The sequence below is a fragment of the Pelodiscus sinensis genome, chromosome W (genome assembly GCF_052426305.1).
Source record: "Pelodiscus sinensis isolate ZL-2025 chromosome W, ASM5242630v1, whole genome shotgun sequence".
Lineage (NCBI taxonomy): Eukaryota > Metazoa > Chordata > Testudines > Trionychidae > Pelodiscus > Pelodiscus sinensis.
The window spans coordinates 10,050,449-10,067,658 of NC_143084.1; the positions used below are offsets into that span (position 1 = coordinate 10,050,449).

A 17,210-nucleotide genomic window follows, 5' to 3' on the forward strand; every position below is an offset into this window, starting at 1 on the left:
GGGTGACGGCGAGCCGGGGCGGGCAGCCCAGCGAGGTTTTGACTGGGCACGACGCGGAGCCATGGACGCCGCCGATGTGTTCAAGTGGCTGACGGACAATCAACACCAGCAGCAGCAACAGCAGACGGCCCTCCTTCAGCAGCTGGCCGCACAGCATCGAGAACAGCAGGCCCAACTGCTGCGTGACGTAACCGAACAGTTCCGGGCGCAACAGGACCACTGGGTGAGGCAGTGGGAGAATGCGGGGCGGGGGCCGGCCCCGGTGGCCGCAGGGGAAGGGGCGGAAGGCGGGGCCTTAGCCCAGCTCCCCGTAAGGCTGACTAAAATGGGCCCTGCCGACGACCCCGAAGCTTTTTTGGTCACTTTCGAGAGGGTAGCCACAGCCGCCCGGTGGCCAGAGCAACATTGGGCCACGCTGCTAGCTCCGTACCTCACGGGCACAGCTCAGCTGGCCTATCGGAGTCTAGATCCGCGAGATGCCCTACATTATTTTAAAGTAAAGGAGGCAATCCTGGACCAGTTAGGGGTCACCCCAGAGACCTACAGACAGCGGTTCCGGCAGGAAAAATACGCCCCGGGGGCCCGCCCGCGAGCCGTGGCCCAGCGGCTCAGAGAGGCGGGTTGGCGCTGGCTAGAGCCCGAACAGCAATCAGGGCCCCAGGTAGCGGAGAAGGTGGTTCTGGAACAATTCATACACATCCTGCCGGGGGAAGGGCAGCGACGGGTGAGGCGGCACCACCCTACGTCTCTAGCTGACGCGGTAACCCTGATGGAGGACTACATGTCAGCCGAGGGAGGCGGGGAAGGAACCGGGTCCCGGAGGGAGCACCCCAGCGGGGCGCCAAGGGAGACCCGACCCCCACCCCGGCAAGGGGAGGCGCGGAGCCCGGCCGCCCCTCCCAGCCCCAGTCGCACCGGGGTCAGATGCTTAGCACCGGTGTGGAGCCGACCCGCGAGGGAAGACCCTACCCCCCGTCCAGCAGCCCTGGAGGAGAGGAAGACCAACCCCCCCCCCCAGCACGGGGCCCTGGGGGAGCGTGCTACCAATGCGGCCAAGAAGGACATTTCAAACGTGACTGCCCATTGATGGACTGCTCCTTTACTCAGGTAATGGCGGGGCAGAACGGGTCGGGGCCCCAGGCCGCGGGGAGGATACTGCGAGAGGTGGAAGTGGAGGGCCAGGTAGTCACTGCCCTCGTGGACTCAGGTTGCGGCCAGACTCTGGTCCGAGCCGACCTAGTCGCCCCCGGGGGACCCCGGGGACCCCCCGTGTTCGTCCAATGCGTACATGGGCAGGTCGAGCCATACCCCACTGCCTGGGTACACCTAAAGGACGGAGGCTCGGAAGGGTGGGCCTACGTCGCCCTTGTCCCGGGGTTGATATACCCCGTGCTCCTCGGAAGAGACTGGAGCGGGTTCAGGCAGGCCCTCCGGGAGTGGCAGGGGGACAAGGCCGCCTTGGCCACGGAAGACGCAGAACCCCCAATGGGGAAAATGGGAGCCAGGGCAGGGGAGGACCCGGCCGACACGGAAGCGGAGTGGTCCCCCGACTTCGTACGGGAGCAGAGGGAGGACCCCCTTCTGCAGCAGGCTTGGGAAAACGCGATTGCGGGAGCGGAGGGGGAAAGGATTTATCCCCACTTCGAAATCCAGGATGATCGCCTCTATAGGATCACTGAAGGACGGGAAAATGGGGAGGTGGTCACGCAGCTGGTCGTACCAAAGATGCACCATAGGCGGCTGATGGACCTTGCTCACAGCAACCCCTGGGGCGGGCACCTGGGGTATGAGAAAACGGTGCAACGCCTCTTGCAGAGGTTTTACTGGCCTGGCATATACCGGGCGGCCAAAGACTTTTGTGAATCTTGCCCGGAATGCTAGAAGATGGGGCCAGGGAGGGTGGCCAAGGCCCCGCTGGTGTCAATGCCTGTGATAGATGTCCCATTTCAGAGGATAGCTATGGACCTAGTAGGTCCATTGGAACGGACAAAGAACCAGTACCAGTATATCCTCGTGGTAGTGGACTATGCGACTCGCTACCCCGAGGCAGTACCACTCCGGAACGCGACCGCCCCCACGCTCGCGAATGAGTTGATTAAGATCTTTTCACGAGTAGGCATACCGAAAGAAATCCTCACCGACCAGGGGACGAACTTCACCTCGACACTTATGAAGGAACTGTGCCGCCTGCTGCGGGTAAAGACTTTGAGGACCTCAGTCTACCACCCCCAAACCGACGGACTCGTGGAGCGGTTTAATCGGACGCTCAAGGGGATGCTCCGGAAATTCGTGGAGGAAGAACCTAAAGAATGGGACCGAGCCCTGCCGGCACTCCTGTTTGCAGTGAGAGAAGTACCCCAAGCCTCTATGGGATTCTCACCGTTCGAACTCCTGTACGGTAGACAGCCCAGAGGGATCCTAGATATAGTGAGGGAGGCTTGGGAGGAGCAGGAGACACAAGTACAAGGGACAGTGCAGTACATCCTGAGGCTCAGGGAAAGGCTACGCCGGGTAGGGGAATTTGCCAAGCGTAATCTGGAGGCGGCACAGGAGAGGCAGGCCCGCCACTATAACCGAAACGCCCGGTTACGCACCTTTCAGCCCGGGGATAGGGTCCTCCTCCTGTTGCCAGAGCAGTCCTCTAAGCTGTTAGCCAGCTGGCAGGGCCCCTTCGAGGTGATCAGGAGGGTCGGGGACGTGAACTATGAGATCAGGATGCCCGAGAAACGGAAGGCAACCAACATTTACCACGTCAACCTACTAAAGGCATGGCGGTCCCGGGAGGCCCTGGCGGGGTGGGCCTCGGAACCGAGGGAGGAAGGGGTGGTCACCGGGCCCCACCTAGGCCCGGACCTCACACCAGGGCAGAGCAGGGGACTACAGGAAACCCTGCAGAGGTTTTCACGGGTCCTGACGGAGACACCAGGGCGGACCGACTTGATCCAACACCCGATCGTGACCGAACCCGGCCGCCCCATGAGAGAGCTGGTCAGGCCGCTGCCCAGGAAGCTGTGGGGGACGGTACGCGGTGAGTTGGACAAAATGCTGCGATGGGGAGTGATAGAAGAATCCCGCAGCGCGTGGAGAAGCCCCATCGTGCTGGTCCCCAAGAGCGATGGCACCATCCGGTTCTGCATCGATTTTAGGAAGGTCAACGCGGTGTCCGTGTTTGATGCTTACCCGATGCCGAGGATAGACGAGTTGCTGGAACGACTGGGGGACGCCCGATACTTGTCTACCATTGACCTGTCGAAGGGATATTGGCAAATCCCCCTTAGGGAGGAGTCCCGCGAAAAGACTGCGTTCTCCACGCCGTTCGGCCTGTATCAATTTAAGCGGATGCCCTTCGGCCTCCACGGGGCCGCCGCCACATTCCAGAGGTTGATGGACCAAGTGCTCCGACCTCACGGGGTGTACGCGGCAGCCTATATCGATGATATAATTATCTTTAGCGCAACGTGGGCCGAGCACCTGCAGCAGATAGAAGCGGTATTATCCTCACTACAAGAGGCCGGGCTTACCGCTAACCCCGCGAAGTGTCATTTCGGCCAACGAGAGGTTTCATACTTAGGGTACACGGTGGGGGGAGGACAGATACGGCCCCAAATCGGGAAAATGGAGGCCCTGCGGAGCTATCCCGCCCCGAGCACGAAGCGCCAGGTCCGGCAGTTTCTGGGGCTGGCCAGTTATTATAGGCGTTTCGTGCCCGATTTTGCAACCTTGGCAGCCCCGCTGACGGACCTGACCAGGAACGCGGCCCCCAAGAGAGTGCGGTGGAGCCCCGAGTGTGCTCAGGCCTTTGAAACCTTAAAGCAGCGGCTGACCCAGGCCCTTGTGCTGGCGCAGCCCGATTTTTCTCGCCCCTTTATTTTGCAAACAGACGCCTCCGAGCGCGGGCTCGGTGCTGTATTGTCCCAGGGGGAAGGAGAAGAGGAGCATCCTATTGTATATGTGAGCCGCAAGCTGCTCCCACGGGAGCAGCGGTATTCGACAATAGAGAAGGAGGCCTTGGCGGTTAAGTGGGCCGTTGATATGTTACGCTATTATCTCCTAGGCAGTACGTTCACGGTGGTGACTGACCACGCCCCCCTCCGGTGGCTCCTGGCCATGAAGGACGCCAACCCCCGCATCCAGAGGTGGTACCTGGCGCTGCAGCCCTACCGGTTTAAAGTGAGCCACCGGGCAGGGAGAGACCATGGGAACGCAGACTTTTTTTTCTAGAATCCCCGAGGAACCCCAGGAGGCGCAAGGAGGGGAGCAATGGGACTTGAGGGGGGAGGTGTGTGACAGGACGCGGCGCCCCCGTGCTCCTGACAGCGGCACGCCCCGCACCAAGCCCGCGGTCGCCCTGACCCTCCTGGGCACCACCCGGAGAGCGGAGCCGAGCTGCAGGGCCTGCTCCGCTGCCGCGGCCCAGCTGACGGGCGGCACGGCGGGGGCGGGGCCAACGGCGGAGCAAGGACGTACGGCGGGGGAGGAGCCGACGGACACGGCGCTTGATGTCATCAGGGCCGGACGTCGGCGCGGTTTTTAAAAACAGGCCCCGGGGAGCAGAGGGGGGAGGAAGGGAGAAGGAACGGAGAGAGAACGGAGCAGGAGAGGGCGAGGCGGAGGGAGAACAGAGCGGGAGAGAGCGAGGCGGAGGAAAGAGCGAAGGAGGAGGAGGAGGAGGAGAGGCACACAACACGGAAGGGGGGAAGCGGGGTAGCACGAGTTGGTGAGGAGGCTCACCGAGAGAGGGGGACCTAAGTCAACGGGGAGCAGGACGGGGCGCCCGCGTTACAGCTGGGTTAATAGGTAAAGCGATTTTTGCAGAAAGCATAGCCTGTAGGATGTTTGTAAGCTCGTGTTGTGTGTCCTGCACTTCCTCCATTGCAATGTTTAGATCAGCTGCGACTCTCTTAAAAAGGTCCTGAAAGGAGGTGAAGTCCTCAGTGGTTGCCGAGGGTGGTCGCATGATAGCCTCGCCTGTCACGAACGATGAGCTTGTGTCTAGCAATGCATCCGGACCCAAATTGGTGGAGTAATGTTAGTTGATTTCGTTCCCTTCCCTCTGTATTCAAGGGGATTGGGATAGGGGAGAAAGTGCTTTCATAGTGTGCTTTGTCTTATATGGCCTCTTTTTGTGATGTTGAGACCATGGGGTCCAGTATTGCCATTGCGGTGGATAAGGCATGGATGATGGTATCCATGGGTATGGAGCCTGGGGGCCATGCCTACACTGGTAAGGTTGGCAAAATCAGAATGGAACATATGTCCCAATGTTTCTGTGCGTGGGGATACCTGGGGTGAGGAAACCCCTGGCTCCTCTTCATCAGCAGTTGATAACACAGTAGGTGATGACGTGTATTTGGATCGTGGTGAATAAGATGGTTTGTCAGTGCTTAAAAATGGAGAGTTAAAAGTTGAGGAAACCACCAGGTGTGTCTGATGCCGGTAGGTAATGGTAGGAGTGAAAGGTGCTGAGAGTAATGTTGTTACAAGCAGTGCTGGCACCTGTGGTATTCTAGAAGTAGAGCACAAAGTGTGAAAAGTTGCTGTGGTCAGCAAAGGCGGGGTGATGCCCATAGGCTGCCCTGTCAGTTGTTGCAGTGCCGTGGTAACCACTTTCGACACCGTGATCTCAGGCGCGTTGGTGCCAAGTTCTGTGAAGCGGGCACTGTATGACCTGTAGCCTCTGAAATGGGTGCCGTGTGAGGTGCGTCTGTTGTGAGCTCGGTCAGCACCAGAGGTGCCTGGTTTATCATATGTGCTGAGGCTCATTTGTCAGCTTTTGTCATCTGTCTCTCTATCAAGGGCTGTTTAGGCGAGTGCAAATCTTGTGGGAGAGAGGTGGCTCTTTTTTGGGGGGATTTGTTTGGTTTGTCCCCTTTATCCTTGGCAATCTGCTGAGAGCCCGTGTCTGAGGAAGGGTGTTTGCCCTTCTCTATCATTATCATTTCTCTGTCTCTCCGCGTCCGCACCTTAAGTTTAGCGCAGTGTGGGCAGTCCCTCGAACATGGGAGTCCCCGAGACACTTGACACATTTATAGCATGGCCATCTGAGACTGGCACTGCGTTGTTGCAATCTGTGCAGTGTTTAAAGCCCGGTGAGCCCACTGCTCCGGGTGATCTTAAAACGGCAGGAGAACTAACTTGGGGGCGAATGGCGGGGTTTTTTTGTTTTGTTTTTTAGAACCTGACAAACAACTAGGGAGAAGAACTTGGAGTTAACTAATTATCTATATATCTACAAGAACTAATGAGGAACAAAGAGCACCACGGAGCTCTGTCTTGAGCCGGGGACGGTATGAAGGAACTGAAGGGAGGGTGGCCACGTGTGCCCGGTGGTGCCAGGGGGAGCCGCATGGCCCCAGTGCACTGCTAGGAAGAATCTGCTTTGTGGTGCTGTGACACACGTACACCTGCTGTGGAGCACTCCCAGGGACGTCTCTCAAAGAAGAACCCTCAATCCCCCTATAACCGCCTTGCCTCAGTGACCCATTGCCAGTCGTCATCTAGCCCCTTTCCTCAGGGGCAAACTGCAGTCTGAAATGGCCACTCATCATTGGCAAGGAGCTGTCAACCTGCTGCCTTTTCCTATCACTGGCTGTGTCCCTGCAGCCTTAATACACTCCGGCCTTGCCTCAGGCCCTGCAGCCTGGGATTGAGGTCAGGCCAGAGCTCCCCAGCACTGCTCTGTCTCAGGAAGCCTCCAGCTTCCCTGGCAGCTAGGTCCCTCCTGCACCCCATCTAGAGCAAGTGTGTGTCTGTCTCCACCCCTCCAGGAGCCCTTATTTATGCAGCCTCAGCTCGGCCCTAATTGACTGTCTCTATCTCAGCTGTGGGCTCCACTCTCTCAGCCCTCTCCTAGGGCTGGGTTTTAACCCTTAAAGGGCCAGTGCAGGGCAGACGCCTCGTCAATCAGTATTTCACATAACTACAAGTTATACCTCAAAAAACCAGCACACTCTGGTCCGGCAACATCTCTCATCCAGCACCACTAGAGATGCTCCTGGACCAGAGAGCCCAGGAGCCTAAGGACAGGAGGGCCAGCCGGGCCAGGGCAACAGGGTCGGCAGCCCAGCTAGGGGTAGTGCGGGACCAGGGCTGGAGCCCCACGGCAGCCTTGAGCAGTCCATGGCAGCACAGGGCCAGGTTGGATTCCCCTGGCAGCACGGATCAGCGTGGGGCCAGAGTTTCTTGGCACCCCCCAGAAGCGCAGGGCCAGGGCACCGCGGCAGCCCCTGGAAGCATGGGGCTGGAGTTGAAGCATGGGGCTGGATCCCCACGGCAGGAGCTGGAGCCTGTGCTTCCCAGGGAGCTGGTAGCAGCTGGGCAAGCAGCCCAGCCAGGTTGGGTGGGAGGGCGAGGCAGGATGCTTGCTGGGGCATCCTGCCAGCCACAGGCGATGGGGCTTGGGGACGGTGGCAGGAGACCATCCCTGGTCCGGCAAATTATTTCGTTCAGGACCAGTCAGGTCCCGATGGTGCTGAACCAGGGAGGTCCAACCTGTACATAGTTTCCACACGTTTAGAAACAAGAACTTTCTCAATTAAGGCTCACTGATTTAATTGAGATACTTGCCTCCATTAACTACTCTTTGGTCTGCTCCAGAATTAGAACTGAAGTCTGAAGTATGGGATCCAGATCTTGAAACTGAGAGGCCAGATCCAGACTGGCCCATCCTTGATGAATTTTGTCTGCCTCCTCCCCAAGATAGGACATCTCTATTTCGTTGTACAGGTGGAACGTACTTGTTTTCCCTGAAACAGAAAAATCCTTTCAGTGTTATAACTAGAAATGGAAAAGAAGAGATGTATCTGACAATTCAAAGAATGAATAAGCTGTACTTTTTTGTACCTTCCTTCTGCCAAAATTAAGGTAAATCCTACACCTCTGAGTTCAAATGTTGTGCTCTTTTAATGGTTCAATTTCAGAACAAAAATAAAATTACATGCAGTACATAGCTGATGGTACTGCATGTAAGCCCTCGCAGTGTGGCTTCTATAATCTCACAGAACACTGGGTAATTTAATGCAGAACCTAACATTACTATTTCCTGACACGGATTACACGGTTTCTTCCCCACTCTCCAACAATTTGTCTTTTCTTTTTTAAAAGCAGCCATAATAACCGTCAAAGACAAATTAAGTCTCAATACATAGATTACCATTGTATGATGCTTATGTTCTTTAACACACTCAGAGCAATATTTTTCCCTTTAAATACCTATTGTTTACACCATGTCCTTCTCGTTCACTCGCGTTTCTCTGAACAGCGGTATATTTTTCCTCTTCTGTTCTCTCATCATTTTCCAAGGCAACTCGAGCTTTGTATTGGGCACTTGATTCAATTTCTTCTGCTAATTGAGCTGCTCTTGCTTCCCGTTTTAAAAATTCTTCTGAATTATCCCTCTCTAAGGGCACCCTAACAAGACACAATGGGAAGGCAGAGAAAAATCTTTTTAAAGTTTATAAGCATATAGATAATCCACAAAAATAGCTTTTTCTAAACGTGAGATCAACAAACCCACAGCAGCAAGAAAGTAGTTCAAGATGACATGAAAGGTTTTGTTTTTAAAAACTTACACATTACTTCTAATTTTGAAAATTACTGACAAAATTGTAAGTTACTTGCTTGCTGACCAAAGTTCAAGTTCAAGGTGCAGTATTTCCCCCCATGACTAGAGCTGTCCCTCACCACTAATACCAACCCTGGTACCTTCCCTTGCAACAGACCCTGTTGCCAGCTTTGTCCACATATTCACTCTGCTGATACCATTATTGGACCTAACCAAGTGAGTTATAAGATCAAGAACACATATTCCTGCGCATCCAGAAATATAATCTATGCTATCATGTGCCGAAAGTGTCCGTCTGCTATGTACATTGGACAAACGTCTCAGACACTTCGCCAAAGGATCAATGCCCACAAAACAGATATCAGACAAGATCACAAAGAAAAAACTGTTTCTTGCCATTTCAACCAGAAAGGACATTGTCTCAACCACTTGATTACCTGCATCCTGCTTCAAAGGCCTTTTAAGACTTCACTTGAAAGAGAATCCTCTGAAGTGTCATTCGTGCTTAAATTTGACACTTTATGCCTAAGTTTGAATAAAGACTTTATCTTACCCATTACAAAGATAGCTTCCCCAATTATCACCTCTAATACCATTAACTCACAGACATTTACCCCCCCCCCATCCCCCTTCTGTTCTGAAATGTGATTTGTCCTTTTCATATGTGTTCATTTTTTTAATTGTACCCTTTGGTATATATGGTTGTGACAATTTTCTTCCACTATTTGATCTGAGGAAGTGGGTCTGGCCCACGAAAGCTCATCATCTAATAAACCATCTTGTTAGTCTTTAAAGTGCTACATAGTCCTGGTTTTTGTTTCAGCTACACCAGACTAACACGGCTACATTTCTATCACTATTCACTAATGTCAAGTGAGACTTCAGTTTACAACACTTGTTTTAAGATGTGAGAATTAACTATCAAGAAGCTAAGGTTGTTTCTCCTTTCAGTTCAACTCTAAACCTGAAGCTCTATAAGTGGAATTTCCAGAGGAGCCCAAGAGAGTAGAGCGTCCAACCCCCTTTTGAAACTCAGAGTAAGCAAACCATCCACTCTTAGGCTCCTTTGAGAATTCCGGCCTTAGCACTTTGACTCCTGCTATTATGACCAGTGGTTACAGTGCAACTGAAGGAACACATTTATTCTCTGAGAGCAGGGAACTGGGAATCAGATCCTTGGGCTCTATTTATTTATTTATTTTTGTTGTTGTTTTACTAGCACAAACTTCCCATGTGACCTTGAACCTCACCACCAACTTACTGGATAACTATACACCTTTTCAAAGCACCTACAGGTACATTTGAGGTTAATTAAAACACACACAATATTTTGTTTTTATTTTGCATATTTTTAAAAATCAAGTTGAAATGTTCAAAACAAAGTTATTTGGAATTTTAAAAACATCAAACACAAAATATTCACATCCTCTCCCCCATTTCCATTCCCCATGCCCCAAACAATTTGTTGAAACTGGCAAAAAATTGCAAAAAGTTTTGGTAACACCAAATTTACATTTTTTGTGAAGAAAAGTTTGGGTTAAAAGTTTTGGTCACCTCCAGCATATATGCAACAGTTGGAAAACCATTGAAATGGCAAGCCACAAAAAGGCAAGCTATGGACAGGCCAGGCAGCCTTAACATGGAATTCAGTGAGTTTTTTCCCTTGAATAAAAGCCTGTTCTAACTCTTTTTTTTTTTATTAATATAAAAAGTTATACTGTCAGGTCAGGAACACAACTCAGGTTTCCTGAATCCCAGTCACTGTACCACAATATTTCTAAAGGAGAAGTTATTCTCCTGTGTTGTAACTGGAATTCTTCGAGATGTGTGCTCCTATTGGTGCTCCAATTCAGGAAGCCTGCATCCTGTTCCTTTAAATCAGACATATCTTGTAACTAGGGATGTAAAATCCCAGTTAATCAGTTAACCAGTTAAATGATAGGTAGACATAACATTTAAGCTGTTAACTGACGAAGCAGGATTCGAGCTGGGGACCATTCCTGTCCCAGCTGCAGCAGCCCCCAGCCCCACACTGGAGCTGCTGCTGGCTCCCAACCCTGTTGCAGGGCACTTGGGCTCCTTGCAGACAGAGGCTGCTCTGAATGCTGGAGCAACCCCTACCCGCAGGGCAGCACGCTGCCTGCAGGGCTGGGGCAGCTCCCTGCCCACAGTAGGTAGGGAGTTGCTCCAGCCCCCACCGGTTAACCAGAACCCCCCACCCATACGATTCAGTTCTGTGGTGACCTAGAAGCCTATTTTCGGCACCTCCATCTGAAGGAATATTTCCAACACACCACTGAACATCACACTAACCCTCAGGAGCCCCCCCACCAACCCAACAAGAGGAAGATCTCTATGTGGATGCCTCCTGATGGTCACACGAGTCCAGACTTCTACATTGATTGCTTCCACAAATGTGCACAAGGCTGATATTGTGAACGAACAACATCACATGACATATAACCTCAGCCATGCAGAACGTAACACTATCCGCAGCCTCAAAAACAAATCTACCATTATAATAAAAAAGGCTGACAAAGGGGGTGCTGTAGTCATCATGAACAGGACAGATTACGAACTTGAGGCTGCCAGACAACTCACCAACACCAGTCTACAGGCCTCTTTCCTCTGATCCTACTGAGGAATACCAAAAGAAACTACACCATCTGCTCATGAAACTCCCTGCTACAACTCAGGACCAAATTTATACCAACCCCCCCCCCCCCCCAAATCCCCAACCAGGGGTATTTTATCTGCTACCCAAGATCCATAAAGCTGGAGATCCCAGACCTCCCATCGTCTTAGGCACTGGCACCCTTACAGCAGGATTATCCAGTTGCATTGACTCTCTCCACAGACCCTATGCTACCAGCACTCCTAGCTACCTTCGAGACACCACTGACTTCCTGCGGGAACTACAGAACATCAGTAATCTTCCTGAAAACACCATCCTGGCCACCACGAACATAGAAGCCCTTTACACCAACATTCCACACGATGATGGATTACTGGATGTCAGGAACATTATCCCCGATGATGCCATAGCACACCTGATGACTAAGCTCTGTGACTTTGTCCTCACCCACAATTATTTCCAATTTGGGGACAATTTATACTTTCAAGTCAGTGGCACAGATATGGGCACCCGCGTGGCCCCACAATATGCTAACGTTTTTATGGCTGACCTTGAACATATCCTCAGCTCTCATCCCCTAGCACCCTTCCTCTATGTATGCTACATTGATGACATCATCATATGGACCCACGGGAAGGAGACCCTTGAAGAATTCCATGGGGCTTTAAACAATTTCCACCCCACTATCAACCTCAGCCTGGACCAGTCCACACAAGAGATCCGGAGTGGCTTACCAGTCCCCTGGATCCAAGGAAGGGATAATGGAGGCTAGGGAGACCATACGGAAACAAAGCTTTGAGAAGGTGTTTAAATTCCTGAGGCCCAGGATGGGGGGCAGGCCCCCTTTGGCATTGGGAATAAGCAAGTACCAGGAGTAGAACTCCCTACCCCTGAATTCCTGAGCAACCTCCTCTATCACATATAGGGTGAGGAGTGATTGTACCTCCTGGAGGAGGAGTTGCTTGTGAGAAGGGTCCCCAAAGAGGGACAGGGAAGGAGGCTGGTGGGAAGGAATGGAGCAGGATACAATACCCCACTCCTACTGTGCTCAGGACCCAACAGTCTAAGGTAATCAGAATCCAGCCATGGTAAAAGTGAGACAGATGGTTCCCAAAAGGAGGGGAAGGATCCAGTGCTCCGCCCTCAGATGCACCCTCAAAAGTAGGGCTTGGGCCCTGGTGGCTGCTTGGAGATGCACTGGTGCTGCGTGGAAGAGAAGCGAGGTGGTCTCCTATGGTTATTACACCTGCCCCGATGGCATCCCTGATCTTGTCTGGGAGGGCTGGAGAAAAAGCCACCAAGTTGTTGTGGCCTAAAATGCTGTTGCTGGCAGGAGGACATGTGGACCCCTAGGGATTTTAATGTGACCCTGGAATAATTCAGGCTATGAAGTCAAGAATCCATTTTCTCCGCAAAAAGGCCTGAACTATCAAAGGGCAGCTCCTGGATGGTGCGCTGAACCTTGGCTGGGAGGCCGGAAACCTGTAGCCGCAAATTGCAACACATGGTAATCCTCGTGACCATGGTATGTGTGGCAGGGTCTGGAGTCCAGGGCCGCCTACAGCACTGTCTTAGACTCTGTGCAGTCGTGCCTGAAAATTGGAAAAGGCATTCCAGGAGTTAAAATAATAGCATCTGAGGAGCATCTACTGGTTGGAAATGTGGAGCTGGACACCTCCAATAGAGTACACCGTCTGTCTGAACTAGGGATGTTAGCAGCTCGCCGGCCAACTGATAAGCAATTGCTTATTGGTTAATGGTCGTGGTTAACCACAACAACCCCCCTTCCCCTGTGTGCTCTGTATTTAAAACTTGGACCAGCAGACTGCATCAGTCCCAGCCCCACCGGTCCGAGTTTTAAATGAAGAGCACACGCAGGGGAGCCACTTGCCACCCTGCGCTGCTGCTTCTGATACAGAGGCAACAGTGCAGGTCGGCATGCGAGAGATGGTCCGTGCAGGGAGCTAGTTTAAAAACTGGCTCCCACCTGTCGCCTAGTGCTAGTGCCTCTGTATCAGAGGCAGCAGCAGCCCTTGTGCGCGGGGGCCCCAAGCTCACTGCAGACAGAGGCTGCTCCGTGGGATACTGGAGCAGCCTCTGTCTGCGGGGAAGCTCAGGGCTCCTTGTGGACAGAGGCTGCTACTGCCCTGCAATGCTGCCTCTGTATCAGAGGCAGCAGTGCAGGGCAGCAGGCGGGAGCCAGTCTGTGTGGGAGCCGATTTTTAAACCGGATCCCTGTGCAGACTGGCTCCCACCTGCTGACCCTGCCCCCAGAGGGAAGCATTTTAGTAACTGTGTAACTGCTTAGAATTGTTGCAGTTACATGATTACTAAAATGATTTCTAACGTCCCTAGTCTGAACAGATCCAGCACCTTAGCTTCCTTATTCTTGAGCACAGGACTCAGCTGCCACTCCTTGTGGTTTACCATGTCCACCACGAGGGATCCAGGCTGGGGGTGTGTGAACAAGTGTTCATAACCCCACTACGGCACATAGTAGCGCCTCTCCACTCCCTTGCCCGTGGGCACGATCGAGGCAGGAGTATGCCACAGAATGTTGGTGGTTGTCTGAACACACTTGATAATCGGGATTGGCACCTCACACTGGACCCTCCAGGGAAAAGGACATCTACAGTAAAGTCCACCTTCTCCACTACCTTCTCAGCCTGTAGGCTAAGGTTTTGGGCCACCCACTGAAGAAAGTCCTGGTGGGCGTGAGAGTCCATTGACAGAGGAGACAATGACGTACCAGCCATCGCCTCATCTGGAGACAATGACAGTGAGACTACTGGGAGTGGAGGATCCTCCTGCGCTAGCGGGTCCTCCACAGTTTTCGCCTCCTGTGGTTAGTTCTGAGGGGTGGTGCAAGTGGGGGTGCCACTGGCCCATGGTCACCGAGCCCTGCCTGCACCTCTGACACCAGAAGGGGGGCCTGGCATTGAAGAGGCAGCCACCAGTGGCGCCCAAGCCAACGGTGCCATGGAAGCAGCCCTGGAAGGCAGTCCCTGCCCTTGCCTCTGGTGGTATGTCCACCAAGTCCAAAAGGGCTATTTCATCAGTGCCGGCCACTGAGGGGTCCAACACTGAACCGTTGCTGTCGAGGCGTCTTGGTGTCGGCGCTGGGAACAGTGCTAAGAGCAGTGCCACGAGCGACAGCGTTACTGAGAGCTCCAGTACCGGAGGGAGAGCGGCCCCAGTCATCTTAGGCACCAGCAAATGAGAACGGTGATGTGTGAGCCTCCTGCACCGAGGCCAAGGGAATCGAAGCTGTGTCATAAGGCCCAAGTGCAGACTCTATCAGAAGGGGTTTAAGTCGCTGACTAAACAAGAGAGAGATCAGCAGCTTAAACCCCCTGCAGATACTGTACTCATCTTCTCCAAGGCACTGTAGACAGGCAGCGTGTGGGTCACCTCTGTGCATACCCTTCCCACACTTAGCACGTTGTTTAAAACCTTGGGGCAGCTGCATGCTGCACAGGCTTCAGCAAACAAGTGGAACACCTAAATGAACTAAGAATGATTATCTACACTACAAAGTACTTTTGAAATGAAGCACTAGAGAAGAACTACTTGCTAATCAAGAAGTCAGATGCTCCAACAACCGCCAATGGTGGAAAAAAAGAACTGAAGCGGGAGTCTGGTTGGCAGGGGTATATATGTGACATCACGTGGCATCGCCACAGGGAGTGCTACAGCTGACCTGACAGGCATCACTAAAGAAAAGTCTTCAGACTATCTATCATGTATGCTTAGCAGCTCTTTAAAATTAATTCTATAGCAAACGCACAGACAGCTATGTTTAAGAGGAAGTAACCTAACCACAGACTACATGAATTGTCTTTTTGCTGTTAAGAAGGAGTGTATTAGAAAATGTGTTAGGAAACACGATAATTTAGGATAAGCAGTAAAATTTGTAAGAGTAAAAATCCTCATCTGAGTCTCTAGCTCTTCAACACCACACCAAATTTGGTGCAAGTAGAAAAAATTCCTTGCATCTTAATTACAAGAGCTTCATCTCATTCGCTAGATCTTGAGTAACACACCAAATTTGTGTGATCCCTCGCTTTCACAGGCCTTAGGAGGCAGGCCAGTCCTTGCCCACACACAACCCGCCAACCCGAAGCATATTCTCACCAGCAACTATACACCGCACCATAATAACTAACTCAGGAACCAATCCTTGCAACAAACCTCGGTGCCAACTCTGCCCACATATATACACCAGCAACACCATCACAGGACCTAACCAGATCATCCATACTGTCACTGGTTCATTCTCCTGCACATCCACTAACATAAGATATGCCATCATGTGCCAACAATGCCCCACTGCTATATACATCGGTCAAACTGGACAGCCCCTGTGTAAAAGAATCAATGGACACAAATCAGATATTAGGAATGGCAATATACAAAAACCTGTAGGGGAACACTTCAATCTCCCTGGACACACAATTGCAGATCTAAAGGTAGCCATCCTGCAGCAAAAAAACTTCAGGACCAGACTTCAAAGAGAAACTTCTTCCATCTTCAAGTTTGACACAATCAACTCTGGATTAAACAAAGACTGTGAATGGCTCGCTAACTACAAAAGCAGCTTCTCCTCTCTTGCTATTCACACCTCCAGATCAGCTACTAGAAGTGGGCCTCATCCTCCCTGATTGGATCCACCTGGTCATCTCCAGACTGATCCTGACCTGCATATTTATACCTGCCTCTGGAAATTTCCACTACATGCATCTGACGAAGTGGGTCTTTGCCCACGAAAGCTTATGCTCCAATACATCTGTTAGTCTATAAGGTGCCACAGGACTCCTCGCCACTTTTACACCAAATATGGTGCAAGTAGAAAAGATTCCTTGCATCTACTTACAAGAGCCTCAGCTAATTCGCTAATTATTTGCATCTCAAATTAACCACAGAACTGAACAGACAATGAGAGATCAGGCCATAAATACCCTGCAGTAACGACTGCGGATACCTCATCATCTACAACTCATTCTGGAAACTGAACTCACGTGCTGCTCTCTGACGACAAGAGGTCCGTACCGAGGCAGGCATCATAACAGCATTCGTCGTCCTCTACCTGGCCAGTAGAGAGATGCTGCTACACCTGATCGGGTGAGTCAAAAAACTTAACAAAAACTCTGAAAAATCTAACAAAAAGAGTCAAAGAGTCAAAAAATCTGACAAAGAGTGTCAAAAAATCAAATCAAGAAAAACAAAATAATCTTGATAAGCTATAAGATGGAGGATCCCCATAGTTGCAGTTCTTTTAAAAAAAATTAATCTAGAAGAAATTAAAAAACTAGATAACGAGTTAGCTGACGTCACTAAGTATCCTTGTAATCACGCTAGCAGAAAATTTGCTTTTTGTATTTTTCTTTTATTCATTTTCTTTTAGTTCTTAGCTGTTATCTTTTAACTTTGTTATTCATTAAGTCGCAACATCAATAAAGTTATGCTCATTAATTAAAACACAAATTAGTACTTGGTCTAAATTTATTGACAACTTCCCAGGTAAGCAAGTGGGCAGACTAGAGTTCTGCACAGTCCTAGCGAACCCAAGGGAAGGGGGCGGTTTCCTTAATCACGACCACTCACCACACTATCGTGTACATGGCACGTGCATACACATTTTGGAATGCATATGAGCAATCACTCAAAGAAAAACTGTTATTTACTTGTTCCCATAACACAAAAACTAGGGGGTCACCAAATGAAAGTAACAGGCAGCAGGTTTAACTATAACAAAGTTCAAAAAAAGAACTAGATAAATTCATGGAGGATATGTCCATCAATGGCTATTAGCCACGATGGACAGGAATGGGGTCCGCCTGTCTTTTAGAAGCTAGGAATGGGTGATGGGGTGGGATGACGATGATTGCCTGTTCTGTTCCTTCCCACTGGGGTACCTGGCACTGGCCACTGTTGGAAGACAGGATAGATGGACCTTTGGCCATTCTTATGTTCTCTCTCTAGCTCCAGCCCCATTCCTTCAGCCCAAGGCCC

The 17,210-nt window shown here is 51.4% G+C and overlaps 1 protein-coding gene across 14 annotated transcripts in view; it reads right to left on the minus strand.

Moving 5' to 3' along the window:
- LOC102445074 (ataxin-2-like) overlaps window positions 1–17,210 on the minus strand; it is a 257,980-nt gene that overhangs the window by 132,344 nt on the left and 108,426 nt on the right. For all 14 annotated transcript variants that reach the window (XM_075914768.2, XM_075914775.2, XM_075914776.2 and 11 more), the window contains exons 8-9: window positions 8,212–8,409; window positions 7,567–7,745 (exon numbers count right to left, since the gene is read on the minus strand). In XM_075914768.2, the coding sequence (XP_075770883.2) occupies window positions 7,567–7,745; window positions 8,212–8,409 (377 nt within the window). The remainder of the gene's footprint in view (window positions 1–7,566; window positions 7,746–8,211; window positions 8,410–17,210) is intronic.